We start from the raw sequence: 17,097 nt of genomic DNA, 5'->3' as shown, positions 1-17,097 counted from the left end.
TGCTGGGATTAGAGGTGTGTTCCCCTTTGCTCCAGCTGCATTAGGCTCTTCAACCTAGACAGCACCTTGTTCTACTCAGTCTGTCAGGACCTGTCTGTCACAGCCCTTGAGGACCATGGGAAGACTGGGTCACTGTTTTTCTCCACTATATAAGACATTTGCATACTCTTCTGGGACACTGCCTCTGTCCACATGGTCTTCTACCAACAGGCCTGAAGGATACTCCTTTTCCAGAACTTGGCTGAGACGCATCTTGATCCCACATATTGTTTCTGCATTGTCCCAAGACTGGCTTAAGACTTCCTTCCTATGAGTGGGATCTTGCATTCCTCCACAGGTGCCCTGTGTCATGATGGCTCCTTTTATGATGATACAGAAAGTCATTAATTTTTTCCTCCCCCTCCCCCCTCCAAAAGTCATTAATTTTTATAATTTTAATTTTAATGTTAATAGGTGTTTGTGGGCATGCCTGTGTGCCACTTTCGTGCCGGGTACCCGAGGAGGCAGAAGCCAGTATTGGATCCCTTAACTGAAATTACAGATGGTTGTGAGCTCCCACAAGAAAAGCAAATCAGGTCCTCTGGAAGAGCAGTCAGTGCTCTTAACTACTGAGCCATCTCTCTCAGTTCCTCATTTAAAAAAAATTGAGACAGAATCTTTCTATGTAGGCCTGACTGGCCTGGTACTCGCTATATAGACCAGGTTGGCCTCCAACTCACAGAGATCCTCCTGCCTTTGCCTCCCCAGTGCTGGGATTAAGAGTGTGTGCCACCACACCTGGCATCCTTACTTAAATATATTATGCCAGGCAGAGATGGCACACACTTTTAATCCTAGCATTTGGGAGACAGAGGTAGGCGGATCTCTGTGAGTTTGAGGCTAGCCTGGTCTACAGAAGGAGTTCTAGGACAGCCAGGGCTACACAGAAACCCTGTTTCCAAAAAACAAAAGAATCTGTGCATGTTTATTTTGGATGATTAGTTTTTGAACCTTTTTGATTTACAATCAGTTAACTCAGTTAACTTTGCATACCAATAAGGAGGGCTGACTGTGTATCCTATTGTATTAAAAACAAAAGGCTAAGCATTTTTTTCACTTTTAACAAAAATTTGCATGAAAGTGTAGCTCTTCCCAGCTCTCTAAGCTCTTTAGCCTGCAGGTACGTTCAATGGTGGGCAAATTCCTGAGGTTGTCCATTTATTGTAGGTTACTTTCTTTTTAAAATTGGACTTCAGTCTTTTGAGTATACTAGGCTGGCCTGGAACTATGTAGACTAGGCTGGTTTGAATTCAGAGATCCAACTGCCTCTGATTCCCTAGTGCTGGGATTAAAGGTGTAGACCATCTGATCTGACTGCTATTTCTTAACCTATTCTTATTTTTTTGTTTGTTTGTTTGGCTTTTCTTGTTTTTTTGAGACAGGGTTTCTTTGTGGCTTTGGAGACTGTCCTGGAACTAGCTCTTGTAGACCAGGCTGGTCTTGAACTCACAGAGATATGCCTGCCTCTGCCTCTCAAGTGCTGGGACTAAAGGTGTGTGCCACCACTGCCCTGCTTGTTTTAATTTTTATTATTATTATATTCATGTGTGTACATGTGTATAAGTACAGGTATGTGTGCCAAGGCAAACAAGTGGAGGTCAGAAGACAAGTTTTAGAATCAATTCTTTCCTTCCACTGAGGGTTTAAGGATTGAGAAACCAAACTTGGGTTCTCTTGCTTACCTGCTGAGTGCTTTCCACAGGTGATTTCTGGTTTCTAGTCTAGTCTACGTTATTTTATTTGACTAGTCTATTGATCTATTGATTTTTTTAGGACCTCTGATTGATCTTGAACCAGTTTGTCTCCTTGCCTCTTTTTCTTAAAAAATAAAACAAAACAAACAACCCTCCCCCTCCTCCCCCATACACACACAGACATTTGGAGCTGGAGAGACAGCTCAGCAGTAAGAGAGTATTGCTCTTGTGGAGGACCTGGGTTTGGTTCCCAGCACCCACATGGTGTCTCACAGACACCATAATTCCTGTTCCAGAGGCTCTGAGGCTGCTTTCACTTCCATAGGCTGGATGGTGGTGAGGAGTCCCTGCAGCTTTCTGAGTTTCAAGAGCCAAGATCCAGCCTCCTGATCTGTCTAGTGTGAAATTAGATCCATTTAAGACTCTCTCCTGAAGAAGCATCTCCCCAGGCACCCTGTGTTCCTGGGGAGGCAGGACCTGAGATGGGCCTGTAGGTATGTGGGCTTGGGAGCATACCAGCCCACCTGGTGGCGCACACCTTTAATTCTAGCACTTGGGAGGCAGAGGCAGGTGGATCACTGTGAATTCAAAGCCAGCCTGGTCTACAGAGCGAGTTCCTGTACAACCAGGGCTAAACGGTGAAACCCTGTCTCAGAAAAAAAATCAAATAAAACAAACCAAAAGGAAACAAATGGCTGCAGTGAAGATCAGCAGTTAAGAACTTGTGCTGCTTTTGCAGAGTCCCGAAGTCCCCAGCACTAAGGTGGGCAGCTCACAACTTACAACCCAACTCCAGAGCATCCAACATCTTCCTGCGGACTCCCTGGACACCTGTTCTCATGTGTGCACACATACACGACAGACAGACAGACACCGACACACACACACACCACACTCCTACAGACACCCCCCCACACATACCACACTCCTCTGTAGCATGAGTTCTAATTGGTCTTAATAAAAACCTAGAGTCAGATATTAGGGGGTGAAAGCTGAAAGAACAGAGAAGCAGAGCAGCCATTCACTAGAGCTCTTACCTCTACGAAATCCTCAGCCTGAAGAGACTGAACTGCTGCCTTATATTCCTTTCTCCGCCCGGCCATCTCACTTCCTGTCTGTACAGACCTCCAGACCTCTATCACTAACTAGTGGCTAGCTTCACCCTCTGATCTTCAGGCAAGCTTTATTTGTTAGAGTACAAACAAGATAGCACCACACCCCTCTAAAAATAAAAGTAACAAAGAAACCCAAATCCCAGTGTCATGGCTCACATCTTTAACTTGGGAGGCAGACAAGGGAGAACTGAAGTAAGTTCAAAGCACATAGTGAGACTGTCTCAAAAACCAACCAAACAACCAACCAAAAACAAAAATAAAGGAAACCACAAGCTGAGCAGTGACTTCTCTATCTCCTGCATCTGACTTCCCAGGAAACAGCGGGGCAAGGGCCAGGCAGGTGGCAAGAATGTGAGTGTCAGGGTAGGTGGTAGGTGCAGGGCAGAATCAAATGAAAGGAACCCTCAAAATAACCACAAACCAAAGACACACTTGTCTACACAGCTCAGGTGAAGGCTCTAGCTCTCCTGTACTTTGCCCTGGAAAGGGAAGTTGCTTTCTAGGCTGTGGGCTGGAGCTCTTTCAGACATTCGTGTGTGTGTGTGTGTGTGTGTGTGTGTGTGTGTGTGTGTGTGTGTGTGTTCGTGCAGCCCTTTGCATCTGCAGCTTCCACACCCATGGCTTCAGTCAATCAAGAACAAACTCATTGCTGATGTGAGCTATGTAGTGAGGCCTAGGATCCTTGTATTTGAACTGAACATGCATAACCATTTTTTCTTTGTTATTCCCTAAACAGTACAGTAGAAAAACCATCTGGAGAGAATGTAAAGATTACAGGAGGATGTGTATACATTAATATACTGTGTGTGTGTGTATGTGTGTCTGCTCGTGTGCTCCCACGTGCACACGTGCATGTATGATATTCAAGAAAGTAGAGTTCCCTAAGCTCTGCCCCTTCTCCTGGGGGTCTGGAATGGAAACTGTGAGGGAACATGCTTAGTGTCAGGGCTGAATTGGTACAGGGGCTCCTCATCAGCCAAAGACTTCTCTCTTGCTCTTGTGTTATTGCTGGAGTGGGTGCTCCAGGGCTTCTTACTCCTTGGAGGTCATGTAGGCCATGAGGTCCACAATTCTGTGACTGTAGTTATCGTCATTATCATACCAAGAAATGCAAAATTGTTATTGAGAGCAGTTCCAGCCCCAGCATCAAAGGTGGAAGAGGGGTATCACTGTTAGTCACAGGAGACAGCGGACCTCAGTGTAGTCCAGGATGCCCTTTAGTGGGCCCTCGGATGCCTGCTTCGCCACCTTCTCGACGTCCTCATACATGACAGCTTTTTCCAGGCAGCATGGCAGATCCATGACAGACACATTGAGGTTAAGAACATGGAAGGCCATGCACGTGAGCTTCCCATTCAGCTCTGGAATGACCTTGCCCACAGACTTGGCAGCACCAGTGGATGCAGGGATGATGTTCTGGGCAATCTCAGGGCCATCACGCCTCAGCTTCCCAGAGGGGCCATTCACAGTCTTCTGGGTGGCAGTGATGGCATGGACTATGGTCATGAGTCCTTCCACAATCCTGAAGTTGTCATGAATGACCTTTGCCAGGGAGGCTAAGCAGTTGGTGGTGCAGGAAGCGTTGCTGACAACCATGAGTGAATTGTCATTCTTCTCATGATTTGCACCCATCACAAACATGGGGGCATCAGCAGAAGGGGCAGAGATGGTGACCCTTTTGATCCTACCCTTCAAGTGGGCCCCAACTTTCTCCACGGTGGCAAAGACATCAGCAGATGCCACTACATATTTGGCACCAGCATCACCCTATTTGATGTTGGTGGGATCTTGATCCTGGAAGATGGTGACAGCCTTCCTGTTGATGACAAGTTCCTAGTCTCATTCTTGACTGTGCTGTAGAACCTTCTATGGGTAGAGTCATACTGGAACATGTGGACCATGTAGTTGAGGTCAATGAAGGGATCAACAATGATGGCAACAGTATCCACTTTGCTGGAGTGTAAGGAAGCCCTGGTAACCAGGCACCCAATACTGCCAAATCTATTCACTCCAACCTTCACCATTGTGTCTTGGGGACAACGCTGCTGGCACTGCCCGAGATATGGCTGTCTCTAGAATGGGAAGCAGTAGAGCCTAGTACATCATTTTTCTTTTCTTCCTTTCCTTCCTTCCTCCTTTCTTTCTTTCTTTCTTTCTTTCTTTCTTTCTTTCTGGCTTTTTGAGACAGGGTAGCCCTGTCTATCCTAAAACTCACTCTGTAGACCAGGCTGGCCTTACACTCACAGATATCACCTGCCTTTGCCTCCCAAGTGCTGGGATTAAAGGTGTGCGCCACCACCCAGCCTAGTACACCATTTTATATGTGGGACTTGAGCAGTTTCAGTTTGTTTGTTTTGTCTTATATTTATTTATTTTTATTTATATGATTATTTTGCTTGAATACATATATGTGTACCATGTACATGTCTGGTACCAGTGGAGATCAGAAGAGAGTATAAGATTCCCTGGAACCAGGTTATAGATGGTTATGGGTTGCCATGTGGGTCCTGGGAACCAAACCTGGGTCCTCTGCAAGAGTAGCTGGTAGTCTTAACCACTGAGCCAACTGTTCAGCTTCTTGTTTGTTTTTTGAAACAGTATAGAGGTCAGAGGACAACTGATGGAAGTTGGTTCTTTTCTTTCTATTGTTTGGATCCTGGGCATGGAACTCAAGTCTTCAGGCTGGATCCTGGTTCCTTTATATTTTAGCCTAATGTCTTTCTTGTGTCACAGAATTTCATTTAGCTGTTTTGCAGACTATCTCTTAGATTCGTCTAAGATATTAGTTGTTACTACAATAGGGCTGTAGTTTTTGGGGGTGAAGACCATAGAGGAAGCACCATTTTCATCAGCATTGGCCTTGGCCACCTGCCTGGGAGAGCACAGCTCAGGCTTTGCCACCTAAAGACGCCCCTTTATTTCTGTTTATTGTTCCCTTCCCATAAAAGTCTGATGGGTCTCTTTCCTTGGCAGCTGCACCTTTGTCATCTAGGGGACATTAGGTTGTAGCAGTGGCAGATCCTAAGTAACCAGCACTCCTAGAACACATGACTTATACTAGATCATCGTTGTGTCCCTCCTTATGACTCCTCAGAATAACCCACTAGCTTGTTCTCTATTTCAAAGCTAAGGGCAGAATCTTCTAGCACTAGCCACACTAGAGCAGGCAAGACCAAGTTAGGAAAGTGCATTCCTAGTCTGTCCGAACCTGCGCCTAACTGTGCAGATGCAGAATACTTGCTCTAGCCAGGGACTCTGCCAGCACCATCTCTCTGGCCACTTTTTTGCTTTTAATCATTTCATTAGTGTTTTGCTTTCATGTATGTCTGTGTGAGCGTGTCAGAAGCCCTGGAACTAAAGTTACAGACAGGTGTGAGCTGCTGTGTGGGTGCTGGGAATTGAATCCACGTCTTCTGGAAGAGCAGACAGTACTTTCAGCCGCCAAGCCATCTCTCCAGTCCCTGGCCAGACCAGTTTTTAACACCAATTCAGCAGTGGTTTTCCTCCCTGGCTTCAGTTCTCAAACAGCCTACTCCTGACCCTCCAGGGTGTCTAGTACCCACAGGGGAAGTGACCCAGACTTCCCAGCAAATAAACCTGCCCACGAATTTCCATATATACAGAAGCAACTGTTTCCTCTCCCCACTGCTGGGAAGCGCTGGACTCTAAGCATCCCAGCCTGTTTTGGATCCTCCTGGTGGTAGAATCTAGGTCAGGAGTCCTTGTGGAAGGGAAACCTGCCCTGTGGTGGGACAGAACAGAGGTAGCAACAAAGTCATAAGCTGAGCCACACCCGCAGGCCGGATCTGGATACTCTTGATTTAACTTTTTGCAGTGTGGGGTTCAAACCCAGGGCTTCACACACGCTGCTGTGTTTGTTTGGTCTAGCCCCTTTTGCTACCGGAGTTCTTGTAACCAGGGTTAGCCTCCAACTGTGTAGCTCAAATGCCTGACACTCTGCTTCCCCTTCCAGATCTTTGCCATCAGGCCCACGATACATTTTGAAATCTATATTTTATTTTGGCCAAGTGTGGTGGCCCACACCATTAATTTCAGAACTCAGGAAGCAGAGTCAGATAGATCTCTGTCAGTTCCAGTCCAGCCTGTTCTACATAGTGAGTTCTAGGACAGCCAGGGCTACACAGTGAGATCCTGCCTAGAAAAAAAAAATCAGTATATGTACTTGTGAAAAACAAATAACTTAGGGTTCCTGAGAGAACATTTTACCTCATCTCACACTTTCCCAGGCAGGTGCTGTCACAGGTGCCTCCTGTGGAGTTCTCTTTTTAGACAATACACTGACATTCAGTTTCTTGGCTTTTCAAACACCTATCGCCTATTGATTGACTTCATACTATGGGAGGTAAAGACTTAATGCTCTCATGTTCTCCTCCCCAACATACACTAGAATGGTACTTTCCAGCGCTCTTGACAGTTTCAGTATAATTTGGTGTGATAAATATTCACTGATTACATTATTATTATTTCAGGTTTATTTTTAGTGCCCGTGTGTGTAGGCCAGAAGGTGTCACGGGATTCTCTGGGACTTCAGATACAGGTAGTTGTGAGCTGCTGTGTGGGTGCTAAGAACTAAATTCTAGTCCTCTGCAAGATCATCAAATGTTAAGAGAAGCTTTTTCCTTGAGAAGGAGCCGTTCCGCCAGCCTGGTTCCAGAGCCGCTTGAGTCCCAAATAAACACACAGGAGGCTGTATTAATTATGAAGCTGTTGGCCTTGCTTGTTTCTAACTGGCTAGCTCTGACTTAAGTAATTACCCCATAATTGTTAATCTAAGTATGTCTCTTACCGGAGAGGTTTCCGGGCTTCCTACCCCAATGGTGTTACATCTCGAACTCTCTTGTGTTTCTCCTTCCCAGAATCCTCCTGGACTCCTAGCCCCACCTATCTAGATTCCTATAGGCTCAACAGTACTTTATTGACAAATAACAGGACTTCCCCCAACAATCAAATGTTCATAACCACTAAGCCATCTCTCCAGCTAATGTTGTTTTTAAGTTTTAATTCTTTAGTTATCATCATTATTGTGAGGGGAAACGCTTTTCTGAGCTGTATCCTCAGTTCCTGGAGACCCCAGTCTGGTAAACAGAAAATGCTTGGGGATGTCTCATGTCTCCCAGGGGATTTTCCTCCCATCATCCTCAATGGGCAGCCCCAGGGAATCTTTCCAAGCTGGCCTCTCCAGAACAGCCTGCTGGAGCGCCCCTGCACTTCTCTCTTCCCTTCTCTAGGCCCCTCTGCACCCTCAGCTGGCCTGCCTGTCTTTCTCAGGCAGTTGACCTGAGTGGGCTTTGCAGGGAGTGCTGCCTCGCATCCTGTCTGAGATCCTCGCTGCTGGGGGAGCCTTGGAAGCGGAGGGGATGGGTTGGCTGCCTGTCCTGGAGCTCTGATAGTGCAGGTATGATCAGTGGCAGGCACAGTGGATGGGCGGTGCAGAGAGGAGCCAGTGTCTGCCCTCCTGTCATACCTATTCCCGCACATGCACTGCAGGCAGACTCCTCCTGGGAGGTCCGGTGCTGCCATCTGGTCTGCGGCCTGTTGGGCCCACTCTCCCAGATCCTGAAAGCTTCTCCCTGGCACCCACAGCCTTGCCAAGGCCAGGCACAGCCAAGGTGAACTGAGGACACGCCAGGCTTTCAGTGCCAGCTTTCCTCAAGGCTTGCCTACAGCAGGCACTTCCAAGGGCTGGCCTTGTGGGGCACAGGGTGTACCCTGGCCCATTGCATTTCCAGATGCCTTCAGCCAGGGGCTATTCTAAAACTCATTTCCCAGAGGTAGATGTGAGTTTTAGGAAGTGCTCTTGCCCTAGGTGTGTGTGGAGATCTGTCTGGGACTGGTGAACCCTGGGCTCACTAATGGATCTGAGGATCTGATGTTTTACATGTATTAACTCCAGGAGCCATAACAACCCTGCGGGAAGTGATGGCTCTTATTTTTATTCAACAGATAAGGAATTCAAGGCACAGAGAGGTTGAATGACCTGTTTGATATCACCCAGCTAGCAAGGGATAGAAACAGAATTCACCCTCCACCTGGCCTAGGTGTGTGTGTGTGCGCGTGCGTGCGCGTGTGTATGTGTACACGTGTATGTGTGTGCGTGCGTGTGTGTGTGCACGTGTATGTGTGTGTGCGTGTGTGCGTGTGTGTACATTCATCTGTCAGGGGTCCACCTCAGAGGTTGTCTGTCCTTCAGGTGTCATCATCTTGTTTTTTTTTAACGAAGGGCTCTTTTTTTTTTTTTTTTTTTTTTTTTGAGACAGGGTCTCTCTATGTAGCCCTGAAACTCTGTAGACTAGGCTGGCCTTTAAATCACAGAAATTCAACTGTTATTGCCTCCAAGGTGCTGGAATTAACGTTGTGCACCACCATACCCAGTTGACACAGGGTTTCTTACTTGGGACCCATGGTTCATGCATTAGGCTGGGCTGATTGGTCAATGGGCTCCCAGGATCCTCCTATCTCTGCCTCTCCAGTATTGGGATTACAGCATATGCCACTGTACCTGAACTTTTTATTAAATTTATTAATTTTTATTTTATGTGCATTGGTGCTTTGCCATGGGTGTCAGGTCCTCTGGAACTGGAATTCAGACAGTTTTGAGCTGCCATGTGGGTGCTGGGAATTGAACTCAGGACCTCTGAAAGAGCAGTCAGTGCTCTTAACCACTGAGCCATCTCTCCAGCCCCTGCACCTGGACTTTTATGTGTGTGTTTGGGATTGAGTTTGGGTCCTCAGGCTTGCACAGCAAGCCTTTTACTGACTGAGCTATCTCTCTAGTCCCCGACCTTGGACATTTTACACGCTTTGTTCTCTAGCTTGATGATAAAGGCAAATTAGGTATGTGTAAGTGTCCACTCAGGAGATACAAAACCCCAAAGGATCATAATTAAGACCAGAGGAGAGTGGGCTGGTGAGATGGTTCGTGTGTAGAGGTGCCTATCATGCAAGTTTGGGGACCTGAATCCGATCCCTGGAGCTTGCGTAAAGATGAAAGGAGAAACCTACTCCACTGCATCCACAAGTGTGCATGTCGTGTGTTTGCACAATACATCATGCACATAAACATGAGAGAGAGAAGAGAGGGGGGGAGAGAGAGAGAGAGAGAGAGAGAGAGAGAGAGAGAGAGAGAGAGAGAGAGAGAGAGAGAGAGAGAGAATGCAGCAGGAGTGGGGCATAAGCTCAGAGGAGGGAAGTGATTTCCCCTGAGGTCAAGTTACTTGAAGGAAGGAGGCTCTGACTGTAGCTTTGACACTGAGGCCTTGGCCTCCTCAGCTCCTCCCACTGTCTGCTTATACTGCACCCTAAGAGAGGAGTTTTGGACATCCAGCACAGGCAACATAGCTCTGACATGGAAGCAGCTCTGACTCAGTCCCAGCTTGTCTCTGGCCCACTGCAGCCTCGTTCTCCTCAGCTACAAGGTAAATAGCCTTGTCCAGATCCACAGCCCTGAGAGACACGGTGTTTTCTGTGCCACCGCCTCGGCTCACCGCTTCCCCATTTAGCACAGCCGAGGCCCCATTTCCCCAGCAGTTTTCTCCCCGCAGCCTGCTCCCAGCCTTCTTCCTTGCAGGAAGCTGAAGAAGATGCCTAGTCAAGCCCCGGACTCAACCCTAGTGCAGGGATCAGGCCTCCTGTGTAGTCCCCATCCCCAGGCTGCCCTAGAGAACATTTATGCCGTTTTGTAACAGAGCATCAGGCAGCTGTCTGAGCTCCATGGCCACGTTGTGAACCGCTTGAGGACAGGAGTGCTGACAGAACCATGCTAGATGAAGACCATGGCTCCGAGCTGAGCAGACTAAGAGGCTGCTGGAGGACCAGAAGGTGAACAGGGCAGACTGGGAGACAATGTAGTCCAGGCCCACTAGCTACAAACTGCAAGAGCCAAGAGCCCTGGACATTGACCGAGTGGCTCTGCCCACAGTGGACAGAGGAAGTGGAGCAAATAAGGGGGAACTGAAAGTTAAGAGCGAGCCGGGCGTTGGTGGCGCACGCCTTTAATCCCAGCACTTGGGAGGCAGAGGCAGGCGGATCTCTGTGAGTTCGAGGCCAGCCTGGTCTACAAGAGCTAGTTCCAGGACAGCCTCCAAAGCCACAGAGAAACCGTGTCTCAAAAAACCAAAAAAAAAAAAAAAAAAAAGTTAAGAGCGTGTAGAGCAAGAAGCCAGACACGCTGTCTGAGGGCCAGTGAGTGCAAAGCCCTGGCGTGTGCTCTGCGCAGGCCATGCTGACCCTCACACTGCGGAGGCCTCTGAATGCCACAGCCTTCATGTGTGCCTACACTGTCTAGAAGGTGGGGATGTATGCCCTTCATGAGGTAGCTAGCTAATTGCTTAGGAGTCACACCTACCCCCAACCAGCAAGCTTGTCTGGTCAGATTTAAGCCCAATCTGACCATGGTTCTAGTCCAATTCACTATGGTGTGTCCCCCCCCCTCAGGGGGGGCATCACCTCATCAAATCTGGCAAGGTAAGGCTGTCATCTCCTTTGATGGATGGGGCAGCTGAGGCTTCAAGCACAGGAGAGTATAGGCAGCTGCTACAGAGCCTGGCTCAAGGCTTCACTCTTCTCAGTGGCTTATACAACCATTGGAAATAAAGGATGGGCAGGGTATGAAGCAGGCACATGGGGACAGTGGGAAGCGGGGAAAGGGGTCATTAGCAGCAAACATATGCAGAGCACAAGCCAGGGCCATTGCTGTGTCTGAGACCTTTGCAGCATTGGTGCTTCCAAATTGCACCGTAGACTGTCTGATCTCTAGCTTTTGTCCATACTGACCCATGAGCCATAAACATTCCCTGAGCACCTCCAATGCAGCCAGTGCAGTCTGAGAAGAGATGTGCACAATGAGTGCAAGGAGAGGCAGCCTCACCCGCTAGGAGCTTCTGGTCAGGACAGGCTGTGGCTGTAACCCCTAGTCAGTGGTTCAGAGTGACAATGTCCCAGTCCTACTGTGTGGCAGTGGTCCCTGCTCCAGCTAAAATCCTCCAAACACATGAGATTGCCATGTCTTCTGTAACCACGATCCCAAATTCCAAATTCTAAGAAGCTGAATCACAGTTCCGGAAGCCAGGACAGAAGGTTATGAGTCAGGTGTGTGCAATCCCAGCATCAGGAGCACAAGGCTAGCATTGGCTTCCTTGGCTATAAGAGACCTTGCCTCGAAATAAACAAATAGAGCAATGTAGGAGAAACTGTGGCCAGCCTATGGCCAGGTGCCCAGGCTAGCCTGCTTGAGCATGTGAGGCAGGCACTTCCTCCCTGAGCCAAGCCTGCCTCTATGCCCAGAGACTGCTGACGAAGAGACACCTGACCAGAGACACCAATGAGGAAAGGACAAAGCCAACAGAGTCAGCTACCTGATCCAATGGGACTTTGGGAAGGGGTATAAAGGCAGGTCTAACTTCCTTAATAAATGAGTCTGCAGGATGCTCTGCTACTCCCTGACTCCCAGTGCCTGAGTTGTTCGTACTGGGTCCTCTCACCCCCTCTCCCAAGGCGGGCCCGAGCAGGGTCACCCACAACAGAGCAAGATTGCTCAATAGGTAAAAGCACTTGCTGTGTGTCCGTGATGACCTAAGATCTATCCCTAGGACTCACAGTGCAGAGTGAGCCAACTCTGAAAGCTGTCCTCTGACCTTCACATGTGCAGTTATGAGTGCACACACACAACACACACACAACACACCACACACATACACAATACACATACATACACACACACCACACACATACACACACCACACCACACACACACACCACACACATACACACCACACACACACCACACACACACCACACACACACACACACACACACACACACGCACACACACACACCACACACACCACACCACACACACACCACACACACACACACACACACACACATACATACACACCACACACACCACACCACACACACATACATACACACCACACACACATACATACACATACACAAATAAAAATGTGATAATTTAAAAAATTTTTACTGTTGCCACAGTCGAGCTTCCAGGCCAAGTTCCCAATGGCTGCCAAGGACAAATATTGTCCAGGACCTCTTTTGTGCTTGAGTGGTCCTGCCAGGTTTCTGAGCTGCTGGAAAACAAGGAGCCTATCACTGTATCTCCTGGACTTACCCAACCCCTCAGTGGACCCTGTGCCAGGACATCAGGCTGGAACCTGAAGAACTCAGAGGACCCACCAGAAGGCCTGATACCTTTCATAGAGCTCAGACCCGCTCTCTGTGAGGCCCTAGGAGATCCCTTTGCCCTCTCAGAGTGAGACCTTGGACTCTGGACTTGGCCTGTTTCACAGGAGTTGGGAGAGGCTCAGATCTTCCATCTTAGTCACTATACAAATAGTTTCCCCTCAGCTCAGTGGCTTTATTAATGTGTTCAACCCCAGCATCAGGTACTGGGCATGTGTGTGTGAAGGCAGGAGGTCTCTTCTCTTCTCTGGACCTCTGTTTCCCTCTGTCGTACAGGGAGGGAGGGCTTCCCTGCTTCCTTCATTAGGATTCAATGAGGTCCAAGGCAGCAATGTGCATGTTTGGGCACTCAGCACCCACAGTGAGGACAGTCCAGATTCGGTCCTGGCCTTAGAAGGCTCATTGACTGTGAGGGAGACCCAAGTCTTGGCCTGTCACTAGCAGGCCAAGGTGGAGTTTGGCCCTGTGACCAGGTGATATTCAAGAAATTCTCAGCCATGTTTGGCTTCAATGAACTCTATCATAGAAATGGATGGCTGGTTTGTGTGGGGTCAAGAGTGTTGTTGACACTCTCATTTCTGTGTAGGTTCCCTAGGACCTTCAAACAGTCAGTCCAGAAGGCAGAGAGCTGAGTGCCTTCTCCTCAGGCCCATGGAGGTCTTTGCTAAGAGTTAGCTGCCAGAACAGAGAAGGGCAGCCACACAGGGTCTCTAATGGCCTAGTGACAGAGGCTTCCTTGGGTCACACGACAAAGGCTGGAGCAGTTCTGAGTACAGAAAAGCCACGAAGAGCAGAAGAGGAGACATAGGAGTCCAGCGGGTGGAGTGAGGGACAATCACAGCCGCTCTAGCTGTTGGCGTCCAACAAGGTCTCCGGGGAAGCTGGTCGATTCAGGGTCACACTGGGGAAACTGGCTACAAAGCTCTTCCATCTTCTCCTTACCTGCTGGAAGACCAAAGTGGGGAAAATGACAACATAGTGGTGGGCTTCAGGTGCTGTTCCACACACAGCCACCAGGTGGGGGTAGACGCATGAAAGAGGCTAAGCTCCCGGGGGGAAGGCTACTCTGCACCCTGGGAGGCATGGCCGGGTGGGGTGGGGAAATTTATTCTTCCCTGGTAAGAAGGCAGACCAGTAACTTGCCAGAAGTCGCACTGGCCAATCTCCATGCCTTCTGTTCTAGTCACCCTTCCAACTTAGTATTTCATTAAGCATCTTAATACAGCTCTGAAAGGCTGGCATGGTGATACATGCCCGTATTCCCAGCACATTCCTCAGGACACAGTAGGATCAAGATGGAGTTCCAGGCTACTCCTATCTCAAACACACAGAGTTCTATTGGGTGGTAGTGGTGCATGCCTTTAATCTCAGCACTGGGGAGGCAGAGGCAGGCAGATCTCTGTTCAAGGCTAGCCTGGTCTACAGAGTCAGTTCTAGGGCTGTAACACAGAAAAAACACTGTTTCAAAAAACCAAAGAGGGGAAAAAAAAAAAGCCGGGCGGTGGTGGCGCATGCCTTTAATCCCAGCACTCGGGAGGCAGAGGCAGGAGGACCTTTGTGAGTTCGAGGCCAGCCTGGTCTACAAGAGCTAGTTCCAGGACAGTCTCCAAAGCCACAGAGAAACCGTGTCTCAAAAAACCAAAAATGGAAAAAAAAAAAAAAAGAAAGAAAGAAAAGAAAAAGGAAAACCAACCAAACAAACCCACACAAAGTTCTGACCACATCCCACCCAGGCTCCATTCCATCCCTCCTACAACCTTCATTGACTCCCAGTGCTCACTGAAAAAAATCCCAGCTGCTTTCAGAATGCAATCCACCCCTGGGTCTTTTGCTTGGCTTTCCTCAGGGCAGCTGTGCTGTTAACCCTTTGCTGCCCAGGGTCTCCACCATCTCCCATGGAACTGACAATTCAATTAGAAGCCGCACCTGTTGGTATTGCCTCAGCCACCGCTGGCTGCCTTCTCTCTGAGTCTGGATCAGCTGCTCTGTGTCTCCCGGGGTTCCTGGCGGCCGCTCCTGAGCAGGGGCCTCCAGCCGTTCCATGCCATCAAGGCCCTGCGGTCTGGACTTCTCACGGACCTGTCTGAGGCTCAGTGCCCGGTGGAGTCGGCCCTCCTGGGTCCTCCCCTGGGACTCATGGAGCTTCCCATAGCAAGACCGTGGTTCTCGAAAGGACCGACTGCGATGGCTGGTCCCCATGGTTCTGGAGGCCGCAGCTGCTCTGTGACTTGGTGAGGTGGCCTGGTGCCTCCACTCATATGATGGAGGCAAAGGTCAGTGCTGCTGAGGTGGCTGTCATAAACCAAAGGGCAGGCCACAAAGACCAAACATCTCTGAGTCATTTCCCCATTGTCTCCTCACCCTGTGGGACTATATAGCCCAGGCTGACCTCAAACTCATAACCAGAAGCGTGCTGACTGGCTCCTGCTGTCTTTCCTCCTCGATCCACAGGCTGCAGGCTCTGACCTCGCTCTGACCACTGTGCTCTCGGGAACCTTAGCCCCTCTGAACGTGGCCGTGGCCGTCCGTACCACTCAACTCACCGACATTAAGCAAAGATGTTTCCACAGCAGAGCAGAGAACAGAAGCTTCAACCTAGAGCTGTCAGCTTCATAAATACCAGAGTGAAATTGGCTAAGGCAGCAGGCTGGAACAGTGGACAATGATTGTTTAATGGCTACAGACTTTCAGTTTTACAAGGTGACGAGCTCTGGAAGCCAGTGACACACATAAAAAACCATGACCCCTAGGGGCGTGTCTCATTCATAAAGTGCTTGCTGTGCAGGATCTGAGTCCACTCCTTGGACCCATTTGGAAAGTCGGACATGCAGCACACACTGTAATCCCAACACCAGGGAGAGACAGGAGTCTCCCTGGGGCCTTCTGGCCCCCTCATTGAGTTGCTTTGGTGAGCTCCTAGTTCACTGAGAGACCCTGTCTCAAAAACTGAGGTGAAGGCTGTGGGAATGGTGGCGTGGGTAAAGGCACTTGCCACCAAGCCTGACAACCTGAGCTGGTCCTTGGGACCCATGAGGTGGAAGGAGAGGACTGACTCCTGCAGGTTGTCCTGTCTGTCTCCACCACTCACGTGCTGTGCACTCACAATCCAGCTCTCAGGGATACACAATAAACAAACAAATAAATAAATGTAATTTGACATCTAAAAAGGTGAAGCCAGGAGTGGTGGCACAGCTCTTTAATCTCAGTGCTCAGGAGCCATAGTCAGGGGAAATCTCTCATCAGTTTGAGGCCATCCTGGTCTACACAGCTAGCTCATCTCAAAACAAAGCAAAAAATTAAAGCTAGAGAATGAGAGAGAAAGACACCTGATGTCAACTTCTGCCCGCCCCCACATACCTCCCCTCACATACATAAGCTACACAGAGACACAAAGAAAAAAATGATTCATAGTAAATATTATTTCACTACACCAGACTTTTGTTTGGTCTGATGTAGCCCATACTGACCTCAAGCTTGCTATATGTCAGTGGATGATCTTGAACTCCTGATCCCCCTGTTTCCACCTCTTGAGTTCTTGGATTACAAGTATGAGTCACCATGATTTGTGTAGATAGTGCTGGGATGGAATACAGATCCTTGTATGTAGGAGTGAACCCCACAAAGCTATCCGCCCATCAGGGCGGGGTCAAGGTAGAGATAAAAGGAAGTGAAAGGAAAAGGGGCTTCCCTTTTTTCTCCTGGAAGCCAGCCATGCTTCTAACTCCTGGTCTGTGCGACTCTCTCTCTCTCTCTCTGGTAAATAAATATATTGTTTTCCTTATATAGCATCCAATATTGTTATACTTGTACATGCTGGGCAAGAACTGTATGAACTGAGCTACATTCTCAGCCCAGAAAAAAAAATGAAGAAAAGAAGCAGGGCAGCTCCTGGAGGTGTCAGGAGGCCTGGATTTTTCCAGCCTTAGCTTTGCCCTCAATAGTCTAGCAAAGCACATGGCCAAGAGCTCAGGCTCTGGGGACACTGTCTTCTCAGTGAACTGCAGTCCCCTCAACTCCAACAG

The 17,097-nt window shown here is 48.7% G+C and overlaps 2 protein-coding genes across 3 annotated transcripts; both read right to left on the bottom strand.

The window, feature by feature from the left end:
- Positions 1-4,024: 4,024 nt before the first annotated feature.
- LOC101825098 (glyceraldehyde-3-phosphate dehydrogenase-like) lies at positions 4,025-4,489 on the bottom strand. Its single transcript, XM_040731137.1, has one exon. The coding sequence runs from the start codon at positions 4,487-4,489 to the stop codon at positions 4,025-4,027; it is 465 nt and encodes a 154-aa protein (XP_040587071.1).
- Positions 4,490-12,838: 8,349 nt separating this feature from the next.
- CUNH11orf86 (chromosome unknown C11orf86 homolog) lies at positions 12,839-15,804 on the bottom strand. Of its 2 annotated transcripts, none has more exons than XM_013124120.3 (2): positions 15,002-15,804; positions 12,839-14,017 (listed from the first exon to the last, which is right to left on the bottom strand). In XM_013124120.3, the coding sequence occupies exons 1-2, from the start codon at positions 15,272-15,274 to the stop codon at positions 13,922-13,924; spliced, it is 369 nt and encodes a 122-aa protein (XP_012979574.1). In that variant the 5' UTR covers positions 15,275-15,804; the 3' UTR covers positions 12,839-13,921. The 2 variants fall into 2 exon arrangements, with proteins under 2 accessions (XP_012979574.1, XP_021082660.1); XM_021227001.2 differs by having other exon boundaries at positions 12,839-14,020; positions 15,002-15,756.
- Between the last annotated feature and the right edge of the window lie 1,293 nt (positions 15,805-17,097).

This window comes from Mesocricetus auratus, unplaced genomic scaffold (genome assembly GCF_017639785.1).
Source record: "Mesocricetus auratus isolate SY011 unplaced genomic scaffold, BCM_Maur_2.0 Super-Scaffold_4256, whole genome shotgun sequence".
NCBI lineage: Eukaryota > Metazoa > Chordata > Mammalia > Rodentia > Cricetidae > Mesocricetus > Mesocricetus auratus.
This window is presented reverse-complemented; position numbering and strand designations above follow the sequence as displayed.